Here is a 19089-nt window from a genome sequence, read left to right as displayed (position 1 = left end):
CACCCGTGGGGCGCTGGTAAGGCCGAAGGGGAGCTCGGTAAACTGAAAGTGCTTGTGGCCTACCGTGAACCGCAGGTAACGCCGGTGGGCCAGCAGGACGGGGATGTGGAAGTAAGTGTCCTGCAAGTCCAACGCTACCATCCAGTCTTCTGGGTCCAGGGCAGCTAGGACATGATCCAAAGTCAGCATCTTGAACTTCTTCCAGAGGAAGCCGTTGATGCTCCTTAGATCCAAGATAGGGCGTAGGTCCCCTTTGCCCTTCTTGGGTACCAGAAAGTAGTGGGAATAGCAACCACGTCCTACTTCTGGCCCAGGAACGCGCTCGAGGGCCCCCTTGGCTAAGAGGGCCGTAACTTCCTCCTGCAGAAGTTGCAAGTGATCCCCCGACATGCAGTGGTACTGCGGTGGCATGGCTAGAGGGGTCGCCTCGAAGGGGTGGGAGTAGCACCGTCGGACGATTTGCAGCACCCACCTGTCCAATGTGATGGCGCGCCAGTGGAGGAGGTGATAGCGAATCCTGCCCCCCACTGGAGTCGAATGGGCCTGAAAACTCAACTAGGAAGGAGGATTTTGAGGCAGATGCTGCGGGGGTGGACGCGGACTGGCCTTGCCTGTGTCCCCCGGCACCGCCAGGGCGGTTACCACTTCCGCGACAAAGTGGATTCTGCAGCCTGCGGCTAGCTAGACGTGAGGCGGCGCCCCTTCCTTGGCCAGGAAAGGGACGAAAGAAGGAAGTCTGCTGGCGTTGGCCGAGGCCCAAGGACTTGGCCGTAGCCCTGGAATCCTTAAAACGTTAGAGCGCGCTGTCCGCTTTGTCGGCCATCAAAGCGATGTCCACATAATGCTTGGACATCACCTGAAAAGTTGGCGGACCTCAGCCAGGCGTGGCGGGGAACCGCCACCATCTTTGCAATAGCCCTGCCTAGCGAGTCCGTGGTATCCAGTCCGCACTGAATGGAATATCTTGCTGTGTCCCTTCCCTCCGCGAGGGCCTGGGTTAGCTTTACCTGGACCTCCACCGGGCACTGCGGGAGCACGTCCGCAACCTTATCCCACAAGGAGTGGGAATAACTGCCCAAAAGACAGGCGGTTTTGACAGACCGCAACCCCAAACTTAATGAGAGCAGCTTCTTACCAAACTGATCATACCTTTTGGATTCCCGATCCAGAGGGGCGGTCAGGAATGCGGTCTGGGAGGTTGAGGCCTGGATCACCAAACTCTCAGGGGTGGGGTGAACGGACAGGAAACTGGGGCTGCCCGGAGTCGGGCAGTGGCGTCGGGCCACGTTCCTATCCACAGGGAGGCCTGTGGCAGGCTTGGACCAGGTGCCCAACAGAACGTCAGAGAGGGCCTCGTTGAACGGCAGGAGAGGCTCCAGAGGAGCTTGCCTGCGGTTTGAGGACCCTTAGTGAGGAGGTTAGTCCTCACGGCCACGACTGGAGCTCAAGACCCAAGGCCTTGGCTGCCAGAGTCAACACCACACTGTAACCAGCCCCCTCCTCCGTAGCCACGGTAGGAGGGGAGACAAAACCAGTGTTGGGCGAAGTGTCCAGACCACTGGCATCCCCAAGTTCGTCCGCCCAGTCCTGACTTAATTGACACTGCAGAGCCAGAGGGTCCTCAGACCCTTCCCAATCCCCCTCGTCGTCCATCTCCTGGAGGTCAGGAAGAAATGATGGATCCGGATCGTCAGTGAAAGGCTCACCTATCGGCGTCGAAGACGGCGCCGATCCGATGCCGGATCCGGACCCTTGAGGGGGATCGGGGCCGCCTCCGCCCGAAGACTGCGCCGGGGACGACACCCTTGGTGACGACGCTGGTGGAGGGGTCGTGAGGTCCAACGGTGTCGACCCGGATCCAGGCCTGGAGCCGCGTGGGCAGTGTCGCTCGACCCCCCGGCCGCATCGCATGAGCGCCGGGGGGGGGGAAGTCAGCAGAAGAGATGTCGCTTCTTCGACTTCTTGTGCCTCGACTTACCTGAGGACTTCGAGCCCGACGAGTAGCCTCAACTCGCCGAGCTGTGATGACTGTGGCCCCGCAACCAGTCCCTCGACCTCCTTCTGGACTGGGACCTCGAAGGGCATGGGGCCGATTGCCGGATCGAGTCGCTTACAGGACCGCTTCCGCCTAGCTTTCGACGTCAAGGCCCGGCAGGGCAGTCGGGGCACGACTTGTCATCATGGTCGGCCCGAGGCAATAAAAAAACCGATGGTGGGAGTCAGTAACAGACATCAGTCGGTTACAGTCGTCGCAGGGTTTGAACCCGGGCATCCATATCGGCACCGGAGTCGATAAACTACTCAAGAAGATCCAAAATAGATCGAAAAAAGTTAGTCAAAAGTGACTAAGGAGCACTGCTTTTCCCGGATCTGCACTTGCTGGCGCGGAAAAAAAGAACTGACATCAGCGCGCGAGGGCGGCGTCTAAGTACTCAGACGACATCATCCCGGCGACCACGACGGAAGCGAAGCCGCAGACGACGCCTACCGACGAGCAGGGGTACTGAGACGCAAAACTTTCCGGATCCAGTCTGATGCCTGGGGACATTCTAAGGTAAGGAATCTAACACTAACCTGTTTCTTTCAGATTGGTTGCTTCGTGAGGGAGAGGATGAGCTGGGTGTCGTCGGCGTAGGATAATATGCGGAGTCCATGCTGTCTGACGATGACGGCAATGGGAGCTATGTAGATGTTGAAGAGCGTGGGGCTGAGCCATGATGCTTGGGGTTCTCCGCAGTTTATCTCTGTGGGTTCGGAGAGGAAAGGCGGAAGTTTGATTCATTGGGTTCAGCCAGTGAGGAAAGCGTAGATCCAGTCAAGGACAGTTTCCTGTATGCCGGCGTTGTGGAGTCTGGAGGAGAGTGAGTGGTGGGAGACCGTGTTGAAGGCTGCAGAGGTCTAGTAGGATGTTAAGGTTTTAACTTAAGTCTTTATGAATTTGTTTAGGAAGCAATGATCCAGAATTGGACATGGTGTTTTGTAAGGTTTCGCTACCAGAATTAGTTTCCCAGGCTGACTTCTGTTGTTGGTAACCTTTCTATTGTCTGTTTTAGCAGGAACTTCCCTAACTTCTGTTGCAGATAGATTTCCTTATTCCAGCGCAATCTTTTCTGTGGGCTTATGTTTCCCTTCCTCTATGAGACAGGGAAACCCTCTCTTGACATTGCTCTGGGGAGTGTTTCATTAGTTCCTCAATGTTCTCCCATTGTTTATGGGGGTAGTGATTTATCAGTGTTAGAATTTGCAATACTCCATTGAGTTGCTGCACCTTTAAACCCACCATCTCCAACCTATTGATCTCAGGAGGTAGTTGAGGGGACATAAGCTCTTTTCCTTGCAGTGGCCACTATGATGGAATCTGCTGCTGCACTGCCTCTGATGTTCAGTAGGTCCTTTGATGAGTGTTTAGATTTTTTCTTCCCTCTTTGAGTTACTTATTTGCAGCATGCTGGTTTAGGGCACATCGGGTGGTACTGGCTACAGCTCTATGAGGCTAAGATGATATCTAGCGGGAAACAAGCTTGTTTCTCTTCCTCAGGCTGCACTTTACATAGGTCTGTGGCAATCTTTACTACCACATTCTATTCTACATGGTGATGTCATCTGGTGGGGATGGTCTTGACGGTTGTGATTTGATTCCCCTCTCTTGAGAGGCTGTGTCGACTTATGTTGATCTGCTCATGCGCCGCTGACCTCTTCTCTCCTATCGGTTTTGAAGGGATTTGAACCTCTTAGAGGCATGCATCGAAATTCCTCTTCTGGAGAATTAATGCCAGTTTGACCTAGAGGCACCGAGTGAACAGCAGTCTTTTATTCGATGTCTAGTCATCTAGGCCCGCCTCCTTTGTCCACTCATGTTTCCGATCTCATTCTGACGTCAACTGTTTGTCAGAGGGACATCCTCCACTGGAGTCCTTGTTTTTGAACCAATGGGGCTCCTTTTGTTTTGACTTTCCATCGGCTGATAAGGGTGCAGTGACAAAGCAGTCTTACGAGGTTTCGTTTGTGAACGCTTCAGCGTAGGTTCAATAGGTTTTAGGGTGTTATCTAAGTTTTGTTTTGCGCTCTCCCTCCTTATGTTTTTTTTGCCCGCTTCAGCACGATCTCGTCCACTTCCCCTTCGGCGTCCGATCCTTCTGCCAGCCACACCTGTGTTCTCGATGCCATTCAAAAGCCTGTGCTCTCTCAGTGAAGGACTTTCCTTTTTCTGTGCCTGCATGGTGGCGTAGTATGCCTGCCTCTGCTTCTCTCTGGTTGTGTTTTCTTTTTTTTGGACACACTTCGATACCTTTGGTGCAATGGTCCCTTGGGAAGTAGAGGATAAAGACCTGAAGGTTGTCTCATTGGACAAACTTTCAGTGGAAACTGAGTCAGAATCTAAAGGGTTCGTTTTCCATCTCCCTCAACGATTCCAGCCACCAATTAGTGTATCCTCTCTGTCTCTCACCTACATAATGCATCAACTTTTTTGGTCTTCAGTGCTTGTCTTGGGTTTTTCCTCTTTGGATAATCTCTGTAAACAATTTTAACTCCACATTTGCGTGATGTTCTGTTGAATGTCCTTGGCCTTTTTTTCAGCATTCACAGAGCTTCAGCTGTTGCTTTCAGATCCAATGGCAGAAAAGAGAATGAGAAGATGGCGACCACGCACAAGGGTTTATGGGGTACATGTCTGACATCACAAGAGACAGACATACCACAAAAGGAGAATAGACTACGCCCCCCACAAAAAAAAAAAAAGGAAGCAGAGAAAAGTATTCAGACCCAACCACTAGATGGTGGAAAAATGCACAGCATGCAAATTCAGAACAGATCCACGCTGCAAAAACTCTATTCATAACTCCACTCCACTCCACTCTGTAAGAGAGCAGTTATGATTAGCATGTGCAAGAAATCTTAATCGGAGTGTAGCCCAAGCCATAGGAAGAGGACAGAATTACTTTAAGCGCGACATGGGTCTCCTAGTCGAAAAGGTTGGATGGGTTTCAGAAAAATGATGTGCAAGAATATCCAACAGTAGAAACTATTTTTAGATTTAGATCGGTTTTCAGAACAGAGGTTGTTTTCAACACCGGTTTGGATTTAAGCCTCAGCTTCATATAGGCTTTTGTCAGATGGTCCTTCAAGAGTATGACCTGCAACAGAATGGCCCTTTACAAATCCTCAATTAGAGTCCCAGAGGTCAAGGATTTCGCTGGTTTTGAGGCAGATAGCCCTGAAATTATGGTTGTGGGTTCTCAGGAAAGCAATACTGGTCACAGGTTTTGTAGGTGTTTGTGATTTGACTTTCTTGAGTAGGATACAAAGAGCAAAACTACAGCCTGGAAAACAACTAGAAGTAACAGAATTTGTAAAGACTCCCAGGTATAAATCCAGTCATGCTCTACAGAACAGCAATGACACAGTTCAGCTCAATTAAAATCTCCAACTCATTTTTTCCCCCCGACCACCAATTGGCAGCATTCTGCTTCATAATAGCCCGTCCGAACAAATGTGGGAGGAGAGCACAGAAGTGTGTACTGTAGGGTCCATTTCAGGCTACATGCCCCCATTATTGTCTGAATTGACTCCAATCTAACTGGCATCCTTGGCTTCTCTCCAAGCCTCAACTCTGACCCAAAGATCTTCTCCTTAGGGTCCGGACTCTGATACATTCGCTGTTAGCATGCTTGTTAACAGCAGCAAAACAAGGTCCATTCCTCCTTCGGAGTTCATCCACTCTCGCCATTCTTATTCTCAAACAATCCTCTTTGCCCTACTGCCACTCTCGCTAGCTGGGTTTTGAAATCATTGTGACTGTTACTCCAACCCTACTGTCACCTCCTCCCAATCCATATGTTCTACTCATTACATTCCTCTACTTCCTTCTCCTGTTCTCACTAACATTTACAAATACTACTAAGTACCCCATTCTTTTCTCCCCAGATTTTCAGAGCTGTGCTTTGAAACCTTGCCCAAAAAATTCTGTGATCCGGTTATCAATTCTACCCCTTCTTAATTTAGTTATAGGCACTCTGAGGAGCCTAAGAGACAATACCCTTGATCTATAAAAAATAAAATGTGTATGGGCGTGTGGTGCGTGTTATAAAAGTTCATGCAGTGTTTGGATATGACCACCTACCTCTAATCTTCCAGCTTGAGTATTTTGAAGAACTCAAAACAAATAACACAACAAAAGACCTTAAAAATTAAGAACTTTTTTTTAATGGTGAATCACCACGGAAGAACATTTCAAACAAGATCTCCTTGGTCAGGGCTTCAATGTTTTGTTACACAATGGCACGTTGTACTAGATGGACTGCTTCTTTGTGCCTTTTTCTAAGAGAGAAAAACTCCACGGCTCTGAGTGAGCTAGGTTAGCAGCATGTGTCTTTGAAGGGAGTGCTTCCAGAGCTCAAATGCAAAGTATTTCCTCCTTCGTTAGTTTTGAAAACACAGTTTTTAAATTCACCTCATTAGCTCGGCACATAAGCAAGTTGATGGTCTTGTGAATGGTCGCAGCAGAACAGCAGGAGTTCTCCAATCACAAGAAATAAAATGTACAGCGCTTCAGCTACGTTGGTAGGGATCCGTTGTTCAACATGAAGCTCTCCTTCGAAGTATAATGAAAGTAAATAAAAAGACACCGTTTAAAAACTGTTTAAGATCAGATAAAGTCAAATAGTTGCTTTATGCTACTTAAAATCAGGTCTGGGTTGGGAGAGGGAAATGTCTTTCCCTAAATGTGAAATAAAAGTTCAAATTCCTTTTTCTGGCTTAACACAGGGCATCTTTGTCCAGTAAGAGTTGGCCAAACAGGTTAGATAGGCAGAATCAATGAAGCATTCCCTCTAAATCTAGAGGAAGGACAATCTTTTATGATGTATGCCCAGTGGGTATCTGAACACCCACGCTGAGAGTTGCTGCCCTCTGTAACGATCCCTTTTAAAATGCACCCTCTTAACACCGATCCCATGATGAACACCCATAACCAGATCGCGATGCCTCCTCAACATCCTTGGTGCCTGTAAATTTACCCATGCAGACTGCCAAGAACAGGTTGCTGTAAATGAAAGGGTCTTCATTGCTGTAGAGATACCGCACAATAAGCCAATGGATAGATCAGACTGTGTCAGTAAGATGGACACTTCTATCCCTCTGATCTCATAAGAGGTCACTCGTGCCAGCTGGAAGGCACCCATGTAAAGGGAGTAAATAAAGAAAGGAATCTTTGTAAACTATCTTCGTATCATTGGCTAAAATGAAGATTGGAAGCTGGCTATCCTCATTGCCTCTCCAAGTTGGTAGATACAGCAATAACGGAGCACTCTTGCTCAAGTAACAATAAAAACATGAAGGCACGACTAGCAGGCATGAAGATCAAATGTGTGTATGCAGAGTCCAACAGAGGCTGGATCGAAGTAAATTTTCATGACCACAGCAAGGTCTCATATCACGACAGAACTGCAGCACAGAGTCGCCTGTATCCAAGTCTTGAAGCAGTTACTTGTGGTAGAACCGCTGAGTTTGGCCATGTTGAGGAAAAGTATGACGAGGGGCCTGCTGGACTGCTGCCTGAAATCCAGACTACGGGAATAAAGAAGAAGAAAATACAACAAAATTACTAACCCTCCCAGGAACACTAGAGACATTATGAGGGCATACCAGAGACAAAAAGAATCTGACAAGATCTTCCAAATTCACATAGAAAGATAACTGAAACATGCTGCTAGTAACGCTAATGTTCCAAGCCAAACGCCAAATAATTACCTTTATTTTGATTCTGGAACAGGATTTTTCTTTAAAGCACAGACAAGAAATGTTTGCATTCAATATTTTCATGGCTGTGTTAGAGAACACCACATTTCCCAGACAGCCAGACTATTATCTCTGATCATGCTGGAATTAATTCCACTTGTCAGTGGGGGCGCATCCACATTGCCCTAATGAATAATGTTTAATTCATAATGTTTAAAATAACAATGGGACTGACACCACAAGGAATATAAATTTTAGATTGGAATTATTAATTTGTGTTGCAAAATGGGCTCTAGGATTAATAATGAACTGGTCCATAAATAGCATTTGGTTTTCCTACCATAAGATTTAATCAAGTGGTCTTATATATTATTTTTCAGCAACCCATGTGCACGGAGCCTTTTCACTCACTTGGAGCACTTTTTCCTTAGTTGTGATTATTGCCATTTGTCGATCAATATAATTTGGAACAGGTTATGGCTGATTTTTTATTTGTTGATTTTATCACTTCGATTATAAACTCATGAATCGCATGAATAGGTTTACAGTTTATTGAATAACTCTGATGGTACATTTGTTTATTTGCTACCGTTTACCCAGGCTCCTAAGAATGCGGGGTTCCCCTTGTTACAGTAAAACATTTAAAATAATGGTGTAACTATTAAACATTGGTAATGGTGCCACTACCAAATATTGGTAATGCGGTCACTACCAAATATTGTACCGCATCACCAATACAATCTGCTCTGAGATATTTTTGGGCCTTTCTTGTAACAAATTCAAAACATTAGCATGTTGACACACGGAGGGAGGATATCTTTTGTCACTAATCTTTAAAGTGGGTTCTGTCTCCCCCTCTTTTTTGAGAACCAATCAGTTTTCCTTCTCGTTTTATGAAGGTGGATATAATTTACCAATTTCCTTCATGAAAAGATGATGGTGCCAAGAACACAAACTGTTTTAGAACGTTTTCCGTAGGATACGTACTGTGTGGGCCTGTTGCGGCGGAGTCCCATGAGTAAAGCTCCCAGGGGAGGCCGGTCTTGTGTACGCCAGTGCAGCCTATAAGCCAGAAAAGAAATTGTTACATCCATCTCAACTGGGTTTCTAAAAATAAAAGACAAGTCCCTAATAGTGGTTGTCGGTGGCTAAAACTACAGGCATATGTGTATTAAGAGGAGAGGAACTCAAAATGACCCTAATTCACAATCAGCAAAATTGACTGAAGATATTCTCTAGGCGGGCATTTCAAAGGATGACAACTCTCAATGAGGTCTCCTCAATGGGCAGGATTCCAAATTAGCAAGTAGTCAATGCAGCTATTTTTAATAGGTGTTTTTCCCCAATTAGCTGAACAGGGCATTGATAAGGGGTAAATTCCCCATAGTCAATACAGTGACTTTCCCAAGGGATGGAATATCCAATGGATCTGACTTCTGGGATACAAGTCACAATACAATGGAAAGGGCACTGCAGAGATAGTGGTCGATTCAAAAGGAAGCCTTGGTTTTAAAAAGAAGGCCACTGCACTCACCTATAATCTTTTAGGGCAATTTAAGTGTTGAGAGGGAATTCACTATTCTCTTAACCACTGGAGCAGAGCGAACCTCAACAAGGTGGAGAACTAGGGCGAGATGCCATGGTGGGAAATGAACCCTTTACCTTGGTTGGCTGCATCTGCACAGTGAGCTGGGGCGCAGGCAGCAGAGTCTGTGTAGCATGAAGGGCTTGAGGGTGCATCGGGCGTAAAGTCGACTGCAACACAAAGAACAACACAGATCACACTGTGAAGGGAAGTAGAACACAAAGACTTCTATAACCAGGAGACACCAGAGCAGGGATACGTGGATACAAGTAAGTGGAGAGTAGAATTAGGAGAGGGAAAGCGTGAAACTGGCTGCCCTGTATAAGCAGCAAATGCTATTACAATACAGACTAAAATGAGAGTTGTGTGCTAATGAACCTGGAAGTACAGCTGCGACACTGATGGAAAGGAAACTACCTTTTCACCTATGGCACTGAGCAATCTAAGAAAGAGACATAAAGCAGACTTCCTGTCCAATATCCGATATTTAGTGCAAGTGTTTCACCCACATCCCTCTTGTACTGCCAGATCCCTGTTGCTCCAGACTCACTGGATACTAATGACTGACAAATCAGAGGAGCAGGACACATTTGTGCCCAACATAAACATAGTGAAAGAAATTGAAGGCCAGAACAAATATGACTCTGCCAGCACTCAGTCGCAGCACCTCACAGACTGCAGGCTTTAGTGTTCAGTTCTAATCTTTTTTGTTCAGGTCACTGGTTGAACTTACAGCTAACTGGTGAGACAGACATCTGTAACATGGGTGACTAATGAGTTGAAGAATACAAGTCACTATTTGTACCCTTTCCGTCAAACACTTTGGCGCTTTCATATCACTTTGATTCTATTACAGAGGCTGATTACCATCAAGAATTATTTACTCAGGATGTTTAAGTGGGCCACATACCTTGAGCTAACAGCCATGACTTAATAACTGGAGAAGCAGTCAAATCCAGTACTTTACATAAAACGTACAAGGGTATATGACACTCCTATTTCAAGGAGAGCGCAGCCTTTGTGTTTGTAGTACTCCGAGCGGCAACCCAGTGAGCAACATACATTTTGGACCCCTGTCTGCCTTGGAATGGGCCACGGTTGAAAATTAGGAGCCAATGAGAATTTGTCAATCCTTTGGTCTGAACTAGGTAACATTTAAGAGACCCTCCTTGGATCCAGAATGTAATGGAGGATTTTCACATCCAAAGATGGACTGCAAATGCAAAAACAAGACATGAAATGCAGAATGCATGCTAGTAAGAATGCATTGAAAACTATGAAAACGAAGAACAGAATTACATCTTCTGGTGGAAGTAACAGCTAAGACACTAGATGTAGGTTGTGCTAACGATGGGCTTAAAAAACCCATTAGCCACAAGAGAGAACATATGATTTAACAGCCAACATGAATGAGAACTTCTTGTTAGCTGATGTAAGTGTGGAAAGGCCTTAAAAAGCAGCTGAACAACTGCATTCTGAAAGGAAAACCAATTTCTTTCATTCCAGGGAGAAGGCAAATTGGGGCTGCAGTTATTCATGTGTGTGCCAAAACACTAAGGGCAGATCAACACCCGGAAAGGTCGTCAAGGTTTTATTGTTATTCGTGACAACTCTGCAACAAAACCCTTTACTCTCATCTTAGAATGGGGGTGGAAAGATGCCTGCCGTGTATGTTATTCAACAGATTCATCTCCATTCTGGTAAACCCATGGATTTTCAGGTAGCATCTGGAGAAACCAACATTTCTGTCTAAAACTCAAAATACATAGGGGGGGGGGGGGTGAACCCCAAGTGTATGAGGGCCCCCACCATGCCCGAGCTCCAATACCATGCATATCCACATGCATACAGGTACTCATTTGCTCCTTCCTCAAGAAGGGATCCAAAAGCCTCTCAGAAACTGCCACATAGAGTGATATGTCAATCTGGAGGAAGAACACTAAAGACTATCAGTAGAAGGGTCAATACGGTATGTACATTCATTAAATTCAAGAGTTACTAGATGGAGAGGGTTGTTCTGGGACTATAGGAACGTGCCCAAATCATACACAACAATAAACTCCTGGGCTAACAGGAAGAGGGGAAGCTCTGTACAGAAGATCCTCAGAAGGCAGAAGAGGGACACGCCCCGGGATTGGGAGGAGTATTTCATGTGTTGCATGCAACAGCTGTGACTAGTCACTCAAGAGTCCCCTTGTCCATAGAGAACGATGTCAGGGTCGAGATCTCATTGGTTTATAGCCCATTTGAGAAGAGAAAACATTTGAAGTGGATGGGCCATTAGTGGGGGACTATTGAACTGGCCTTGATCTTTGCTATCAGAGGATTTGAAGTCTGGAAACATGACCTGGATGGGCTGCGACAGGGTCAAAGATGTAGCAGAAAGTAGATTCCTTCTACAGAGGGATGGATGCAAAACAGAAGACAATGTGGAGTTTCTCAAAGTTAATTGAAATATCCAGAAACTCCAGGTCAGCATGTAGGACATCAAAGGGATACCTGTGCGTACAAACTGATGTTCAGGGGATGTGCACTGTGAAAGGCAAAACAAGTCAACATTTCAGACTACAAAGCACAGGATGAACCTAACACACACACACATCTGCTGCAATACGGAGAAACCAAGGGCGCCTCCTTAAAAGACAGTTATACACATGCTCAGAGGGGATCCTCAAGGAATTCATAAAGTTAGTGACCACCAAAATTCCATTTAGAAACAATGGTTTCTGTACTGAGAGAACACAACTGGATTCTCTGAAGGATAATGAGTCCAAAAGCTCAGCTGGGATAATAGACTAAAGACTGTCTTGAAACAAATGCGCATAAAATGGCAATTACTTTCTTGTCAATTGCCTCCTAGACACCCCAATGCCCCACTTACAGCGCAATAGATGTTTAAGGCGATGTGGGCAGAGGCTGTGACCTTGCGAGAAAGGCAGCTAAAGGTCTCTGCTGGCTAGTTTTGCCCGCTTCACACAAGACTTCTCAGTTCCCAGGCACCAAGACAGCAGCAAGCATCTGCTTTAATGAATGGGTGATTTGGAGGTATGAGGGGCAGTTTCATAAAAACACCCATTAAAAAAAAAAGGTTACAGCCCTCTCCTATAATGACCCTGCCAGACTGTTCTTCTATGAGGAAAATGGGCAGCATGTAGGTTCAAATTAGTGTGAGCAAAGGGGACTGCAGGCAGGGTTTAAAGGAGGTGGGGAGTAGCCACCATAAGCTTGGAGACAATCTTCAAACAATCCTATGAGGATGTCCCTACAATACAACTGCAAAAAGACTGCACAACACACTATTGTGCACTCCTGCCTTCCACCACTAAACCAAACTTCTAGGCTCCTAAATGGCTGCAGGACCGGATTCCATCCAAATATAATAACTAGTTAAGCCCCTGTATTTATGCCTTTCTTCCTTCTTCTGCACACCCCCCTTTTATGTATGTCCTTGGTATCTGCTCAGTAGATTCTGCATGATTCCAACCTTCCTATCCTGCAAGAGATACTGAGAAGAAGGGTGATGGCAATTGGTCACGCTATTGTGTTGATTCAATAAACACATAGCTACTCTAAGATAACTGGTGTCTTTGCCGGTCTTTACAACACAAATTGTCACCGAGGACTTGTGCTGTGCAGAGGACAGCAAATCAACCTTCCTTGTTGCTTTTACCAGACCTATTAGTGCCTCTTATTGCGTTTGTTCAGGCTTCATCAAACCATCAGCTACAAGCACACCTACAGATGGAGACTTTTAAATCTCTGGTCCCCGAGGACGACCAGCCAACACGTCAAATTAAGGAATGCATACAAGCAGAGTGCAAGTTGAAATTACCTTTCAGGTCTTTAAGAGTGGCACCCAATAGTGTCACAGGTGTTGCTTCGTTTGTGTTCTTAAAAAGAAGCCAACCAGGCATCAAATAAATGCAAGGTAGGCTTTAAAAAAATATGTCATCATGGAAAGGATAAACGTTCATCAGCCAAAGTACAAAAACCGTAAGGACAGAATGCACAAAGTGCATAGAATGAAGTCATGTAAATGGGCAGTGGGTGATTTTGTGAGTCAAAAATCCATGGTATACTCCTAGAAGGTTCTGCGTGGTCCTAAAGTTCTATCTCGTGAGAGAAAGACTTGGAGAACGGGGTCCTTTGAAGCGTGAAGGCTATTGGTCATGGTCTGGTGTTGATTTAATAAACACATTCCCATGTTCTTTGCTCATTGTCACAACAGTGTCTCACTAAATGAGGTTTTGGAAGTATCTGACAACAATATTCTGCACTTTGTGCATGGAGAAAATGATTAATCCGAAAAGGACTGATTAATCCGAAAATGAGGCAGAAACAAAAAGGATATTGCATACTATCGTTCTTTGATTGAATCGGATTTAACATTTCCCTTCCAATTCGACTTAACTAGCATCTGATAAAAAGTAAAGAAAATGTCATTTCAAAGCATCCGTTTTAACCTTTCTTGTAATGAAGAAATACTGTTGAGAGGCTAAATAGGCTCTCATTTTAGATTGAAGAGACATTGTATTGTTGGAATAGAACGCAATGCTTCCCAAACAGACAGCTGCTCCCCCCAATGTAAGATATGGCTCACATCTAACTTATAACGATTATGCCAGAAAGTAGTTTTCTCGGCATTACACCTGCCAGAGAAGTGAGTGAAATAAAGGCCTCCCAGAAAATATCTTCTGTATTCTGGGACAGTTCAGTTTCTTGAAGAATTCACTCCTATTTCAAATAGAATTTCAGATTTTTATAAACAAAGGAATTTCCATGCAATCAAGACAGCTTTTAGGTATTTGGTCGACAAAACCAACGAGATTAGGAATGCAAAACAACTCTTTGGAAACTGCAGCTGTCTCTAGGGACCGAGCTCCTGATAAACAGCTCAGAGCCAAAATACAAGGTTTCACATGCTACCAAATACCATTCGAAACACGGCAGACCCTTTGAGCTTAGTCTGAAGGCTGATCCGGGGCAGAGAGGACCTGGTCCAGAATGTCCATCTTTAACTTTTCCTTTCGAAGGAAATTGATCTAGAATCAGTCTGAACCCACTATTTTTCATGGGCACCACAAAGTAGTGAGAGTAGCATCCCACGCTCTTTGCGTCTTGACGGGGGGGGGGTTCGCTCTACGACCTCTTTGGTCAACAGTGACTGAATTTCCTTTTATGATGGAGGCAGATGAATTGAAGTCAGACTAGGAATGGGAGGAACATGAGGGAGGGAATATATGAATGGGGAGCAGTAAGCACATTGAACAAAACCACAAACCAACCTGTATGAGGTAACTATCCTACAGCTTACTGGTAGCAAACAACCGAAGAAGGGTGATCAGAGTGGTTTAGCTGCAGTTACGGCAGGGGATGAGGCAAAAGATCAAGGTAGTCCCTGCTACTGTTCGCCACAGCCTCTGATGCCACCATGTCCTCTGGAATCTGGCTAACTCTATGCAGGGTGCTGTGATGGCTACCTGTGGCAACAAGGAGGGCTTCACAAGTACCACCTGAATTTCTGGTATGGCTGATGGCATTGAGGAGCTGGTGAAACCAAGCCCAAGGAATCGGCCATGATATGAGCTTCTTGAAGCGCTTCACCTCACCTGACCCTGATGGAAGAATCTACCTTTTCTCAAAAAAGCCTAGAGCAATCAAAAGGCATAAGGGATGCATGTATGTACACCCGAAAAACACTTGGTGCACACAAGTGATGTTGGATCACAACACTAGTGGCTATGGCAGGACTCATTCAACCCGTCTTGTCTAGGCAAGCTCTCAGTATGTACTTAGCCACATCCTGACCATCATAGATTGCATGTGAGAAAACACTCGTAAATTCTTGCTGAATAGCTGGCAAGATCTTGCTGGCAGTTTCCTAAACAGCAGTCATATAGTTCCCTAGCAGACACACCACGTTCAGGAACCTTAATGGCAAGTTGGGAGAGGAGAAAACCCTCCAACAAACAAGCTTGAAATCTGTCTGATGGGGTTCATGGGAAACTCATTTAGGGTTGACTTTGAGGCCTGAACAACAGGTGCTCAGAGTGTGCTGCTGTCTGAAAGGCTGGGTCCCTAATAGAAGGCCAATGATGTTTTGCTTGAGGGTGATTCGCCACATTGCTGTCAATGTTTTAGTAAGGGCATCTATAAAATGCAGCAAGGGATCCAAAAATGCAGAGTTGGGTGGCAAGAGCTCTGTTACCAATAAATTCTCCTTGGTTCCAACCGGGGGTTGCTGAAGGTTACAGTGGATTCAACCTTGGGGAGCCGAAGGTTAAGCACTTCTGCAGAGCTGAGGACTCCCATCACAAGAGAGTCACTCTCCTAGAATATGGTCTCATGGTGGATAGCCAAGGCCACTAGTATTTATTTTGTAAATCAACATACAAGCCTCATCATCATGCAAAAACGCAACGCCTAAATCTGATCCAAATAAGAGCTGAGACCATCTGTAATTTTGGAGTGGAGGTAGAGGTACTACTACTGGAGGATTCATCAAAACCAGTGGCTGTGTGTTAGTTATCTTATTAAGAGATATCGGCCAAGACTGGGCTGAAAATGTCTCTGGATCTGAAAATAGTGTTGGACCTGGAATCGGTGCCTGTGCCGACGAGACTGGCACTGGAGCAGTTGGGAGCAGATTGGCCTTCAGCACATGTATTGAAGAATGGCGCAGTGCCACTTGGGCGGGTCATCCAAGGGGACAGCAGACGTTCAAATGGGGGCTTCAAAGGCTCCATGGGGCCCAATAGCACCGGTAAAGACACAAACAAGACTGGGAGCAGAGCTCCGGATATTCGACGGGTGCAGAAAGAAAGGAATAGGCATCGGCTCCAGGGGTGGAATCTAAACAAGATTTAATGTAGTCACTTCAAGAGTCAGGTGGCACCAGCTGTCAATAGGCGGGAGCAATTGCTGTAAAAGTTCTGGATCTAGTATGGTGCCTGGGGTAACACTAAAATGTGGTACATGCATTAGAAATATCTATCAGAATGCAAAAGACCTCAGAGCAGCACCTCTTCTGCTGGAAGGTCAGGCGGACTTGGGCTTTGGGGACTGGAGACTGAGGTAAGAGAGTAAGTCTGGGAGCCAACATGAATGGTCTGCTCATTTTTGGTCTCCCTGCCAGAGGACCTCATGAAAAGTCACTCATGGTTTTGGCAGACACCAGGCTTCAGCTCCATTCTAGAACAACATATTGAATACAAGTGTCAAATGAAGCCACTATCTAATCTCCATGATGATTCTTGAGGGAGCATGTTGAAGAAAACTCTTAGAGGAAACAGGTGTCATCGCTTTGCTGAGATGTGCAGGCTAGCTGAGAATCAGCAAGGGCAGATCTGCTATTATATGCAGCAAGTTACATCTGGTATTAATGAGCGCCACAGGATCTGTGCTAGGAAGCCAGTGGAAAGGACGCCCCAGGCTGCAAAATCAAGAAATACTACTCAAGTAATGAAGAAATTTAAATGGGAAGAAAGCATTCAATGGCTCGACAAAAACACGCCTAACTGCTACCAATAAGAAAAAATGGATATGGAAAGAAGCCAGCAAGTATTTTGGGAGGAGTTACCGGGCTGGCATGTTTGTACCCGTGGTCACTCATGCACCCAGGCCCAATTTGTAACTTATTTGATGGCAGGCAAACATGTTCTGATCCTCTGCCAGTCCCAGAAAGGTCATGTTGTGAATTTGAACAAAGGAACCGTTCGCATATCAGTACGGTTAGCACAGTGACTAAAGAGACTCCCTGCCTCAGGGCACCAGGTAATATTAAGAGTAGGCTTAAAGATGTCCTTTTACAATACATTTTAAAAAACGGTGTGGTACAACTAAGCTAGACAGTGAAAAGATAGTACTTGAACATGGCACTAGCCTATACTATCAGCATAAAGACTGAAAGAAGGCCACACATCCCAGAATACAGGGCAATCTTTAGGCATCAAGGGGTATTTCCCTGAAAAGAGGAAGTCTTATAGCAAGGTTTGAGACCACCTTACCAGAAAAGAGAGGAAGGAAAGGATCTTTATTCCAGACACTTATTTCAAAACCGAGACCATCCTCTTCAAATGACTGAGCTGTTGAGTGTGGAGAGACAACTGGATATATGAGGGGTTTGGGTACAGTAGAACTGGAGCATCCTCAGAAAGCAGAGAGAAAAGCAGGGCAGAGCAAAAATGGGATTCTGCACTCACTGTGTCTGTAAATCCCGACTGCTGGTTTGCGTGCTCCAACTGCTTCTGCAATGGGATACCTGCACTGGAAGTGATGAATCCTAGTAACAGAAGAACATGGCTTTTTGAAGGAAGATATACAGCAGTGATAAAAGTTGGAGGGAAGGAGAAGACAAGAAAAGTTGAGAGATAAAGGACATAGACATATCGGGGAAGTGTGTTAGTGAAAAAAATGAAAATGTACAGAAAAATAGCAAAAGCATACGAGCCAAAGAAAAGGAACACCAGAAGTTGGGAAGCAAAGTTACTCAGAAGGAGATTTAGCAAGAACAAAGAAGGCAGAGAAAGCATCATAGAGGAAGAACAAGGAGGACTTGGAGACACGTGAAACAAAGATAAGATGCAGAGAGTGATAAATAAGGAAGAGAGGTTTGCAAAAGAACAAGCAGAAAAATTCTGCAGAAGGAGTTGCAAAGTGAGGGACAAATGGGGTGGGGGCAGATGAAGAGAATTAAGAGGAGAGGGAAAGAGGCAAGGATAAAGACTCACTGAATTAAAGAAAACTGACAAAGGGAAAGGAAAGCCAGAGGAGGGGGATGGATGAAAGGGCATGGATTGATATGCAGAAAAAAAGCAGGCGTTGATCTAGACAAGGGACACGAAGCAGACCAACACAAAGTGTAAGGTCTCATTTGAAGAGGCTACGGCAGAAGCAGGGCCTCTGTTGTGGTTAATGGGATTGTCTGCCGCTGATGACCTGGGACTGCCCCACTGGGATACTGGAAAGTGGACCAAGTACAATCCCTTCAACAATTCATTTTAATTAGTAGAGACTTTGAGCAGTGGCATGCTTCTCAATTATGACCTACCTTTAAAACAAGCATTAGAAATGCAATAGGTCTCGCAGCATTAGAGTTAGTGCATTTAGAATTGTTTATGGTTTTTTTTTGTAAATCTTTAGCATTTTTGTTCCCTGTAGCCAATGCTAAAGAAAAAAGCCATAAACAATTCTAAAAGCTCTAACTCCAATGCTCTGAGACCTATTGCACTGTGTGAGGGTGAGGAGTTGAGGGTGAGGGAGGGTGAGGGTGTGTGAGGGTGAATGAGGGTGAGTGAGGGTGAGTGAGGGGTTGAGGGTGAGTGAGGGGTTGAGGCTGAGTGAGAGTGAGGGTGAGTGAGTGTGAGTGAGGGTGAAGGTGAGTGAGGCTGAGTGAGGCTGAGTGTGAGTTAGGGTGAGGGTTTGCGGGTGGGTGAGGGTGAGGCTTTGAGGGTGAGTGAGGTGTTGAGGGTGAGTGAGGGTGAGTGAGGGTGAGTAAGAGTGACGGTGAGTGAGGGGCTGAGGGTGAGTGAGAGTGAGGGCGAGTGAGGGCGAGGGTGAGTGAGGGTGAGTGAGTGTGAGTTAGGGTGAGGGGTTGAGGGTGGGTGAGGGTGAGGGGTTGAGGGTGAGTGAGGATGAGTGAGGATGAGTGAGGGTGAGTGAGGGGTTGAGGGTGAGTGAGGGGTTGAGGCTGAGTGAGAGTGAGGGTGAGTGAGTGTGAGTGAGGGTGAAGGTGAGTGAGGCTGAGTGAGGCTGAGTGTGAGTTAGGG

The 19089-nt window shown here is 45.8% G+C and overlaps 1 protein-coding gene across 3 annotated transcripts in view; it reads right to left on the bottom strand.

Annotated features, from left to right (window-relative positions):
• Positions 1-6181: 6181 nt before the first annotated feature.
• Positions 6182-19089, bottom strand: part of GPS2 (G protein pathway suppressor 2) — a 52583-nt gene continuing 39675 nt past the window's right edge. For all 3 annotated transcript variants that reach the window (XM_086946093.1, XM_086946094.1, XM_086946095.1), the window contains exons 9-12: positions 17524-17603; positions 9400-9492; positions 8725-8799; positions 6182-7566 (exon numbers count right to left, since the gene is read on the bottom strand). In XM_086946093.1, the coding sequence (XP_086802219.1) occupies positions 7483-7566; positions 8725-8799; positions 9400-9492; positions 17524-17603 (332 nt within the window). In that variant the 3' untranslated portion in view covers positions 6182-7482. The remainder of the gene's footprint in view (positions 7567-8724; positions 8800-9399; positions 9493-17523; positions 17604-19089) is intronic.

The sequence above is a fragment of the Lissotriton vulgaris genome, chromosome 12 (genome assembly GCF_964263255.1).
Source record: "Lissotriton vulgaris chromosome 12, aLisVul1.2, whole genome shotgun sequence".
Taxonomy (NCBI): domain Eukaryota; kingdom Metazoa; phylum Chordata; class Amphibia; order Caudata; family Salamandridae; genus Lissotriton; species Lissotriton vulgaris.
This window is presented reverse-complemented; position numbering and strand designations above follow the sequence as displayed.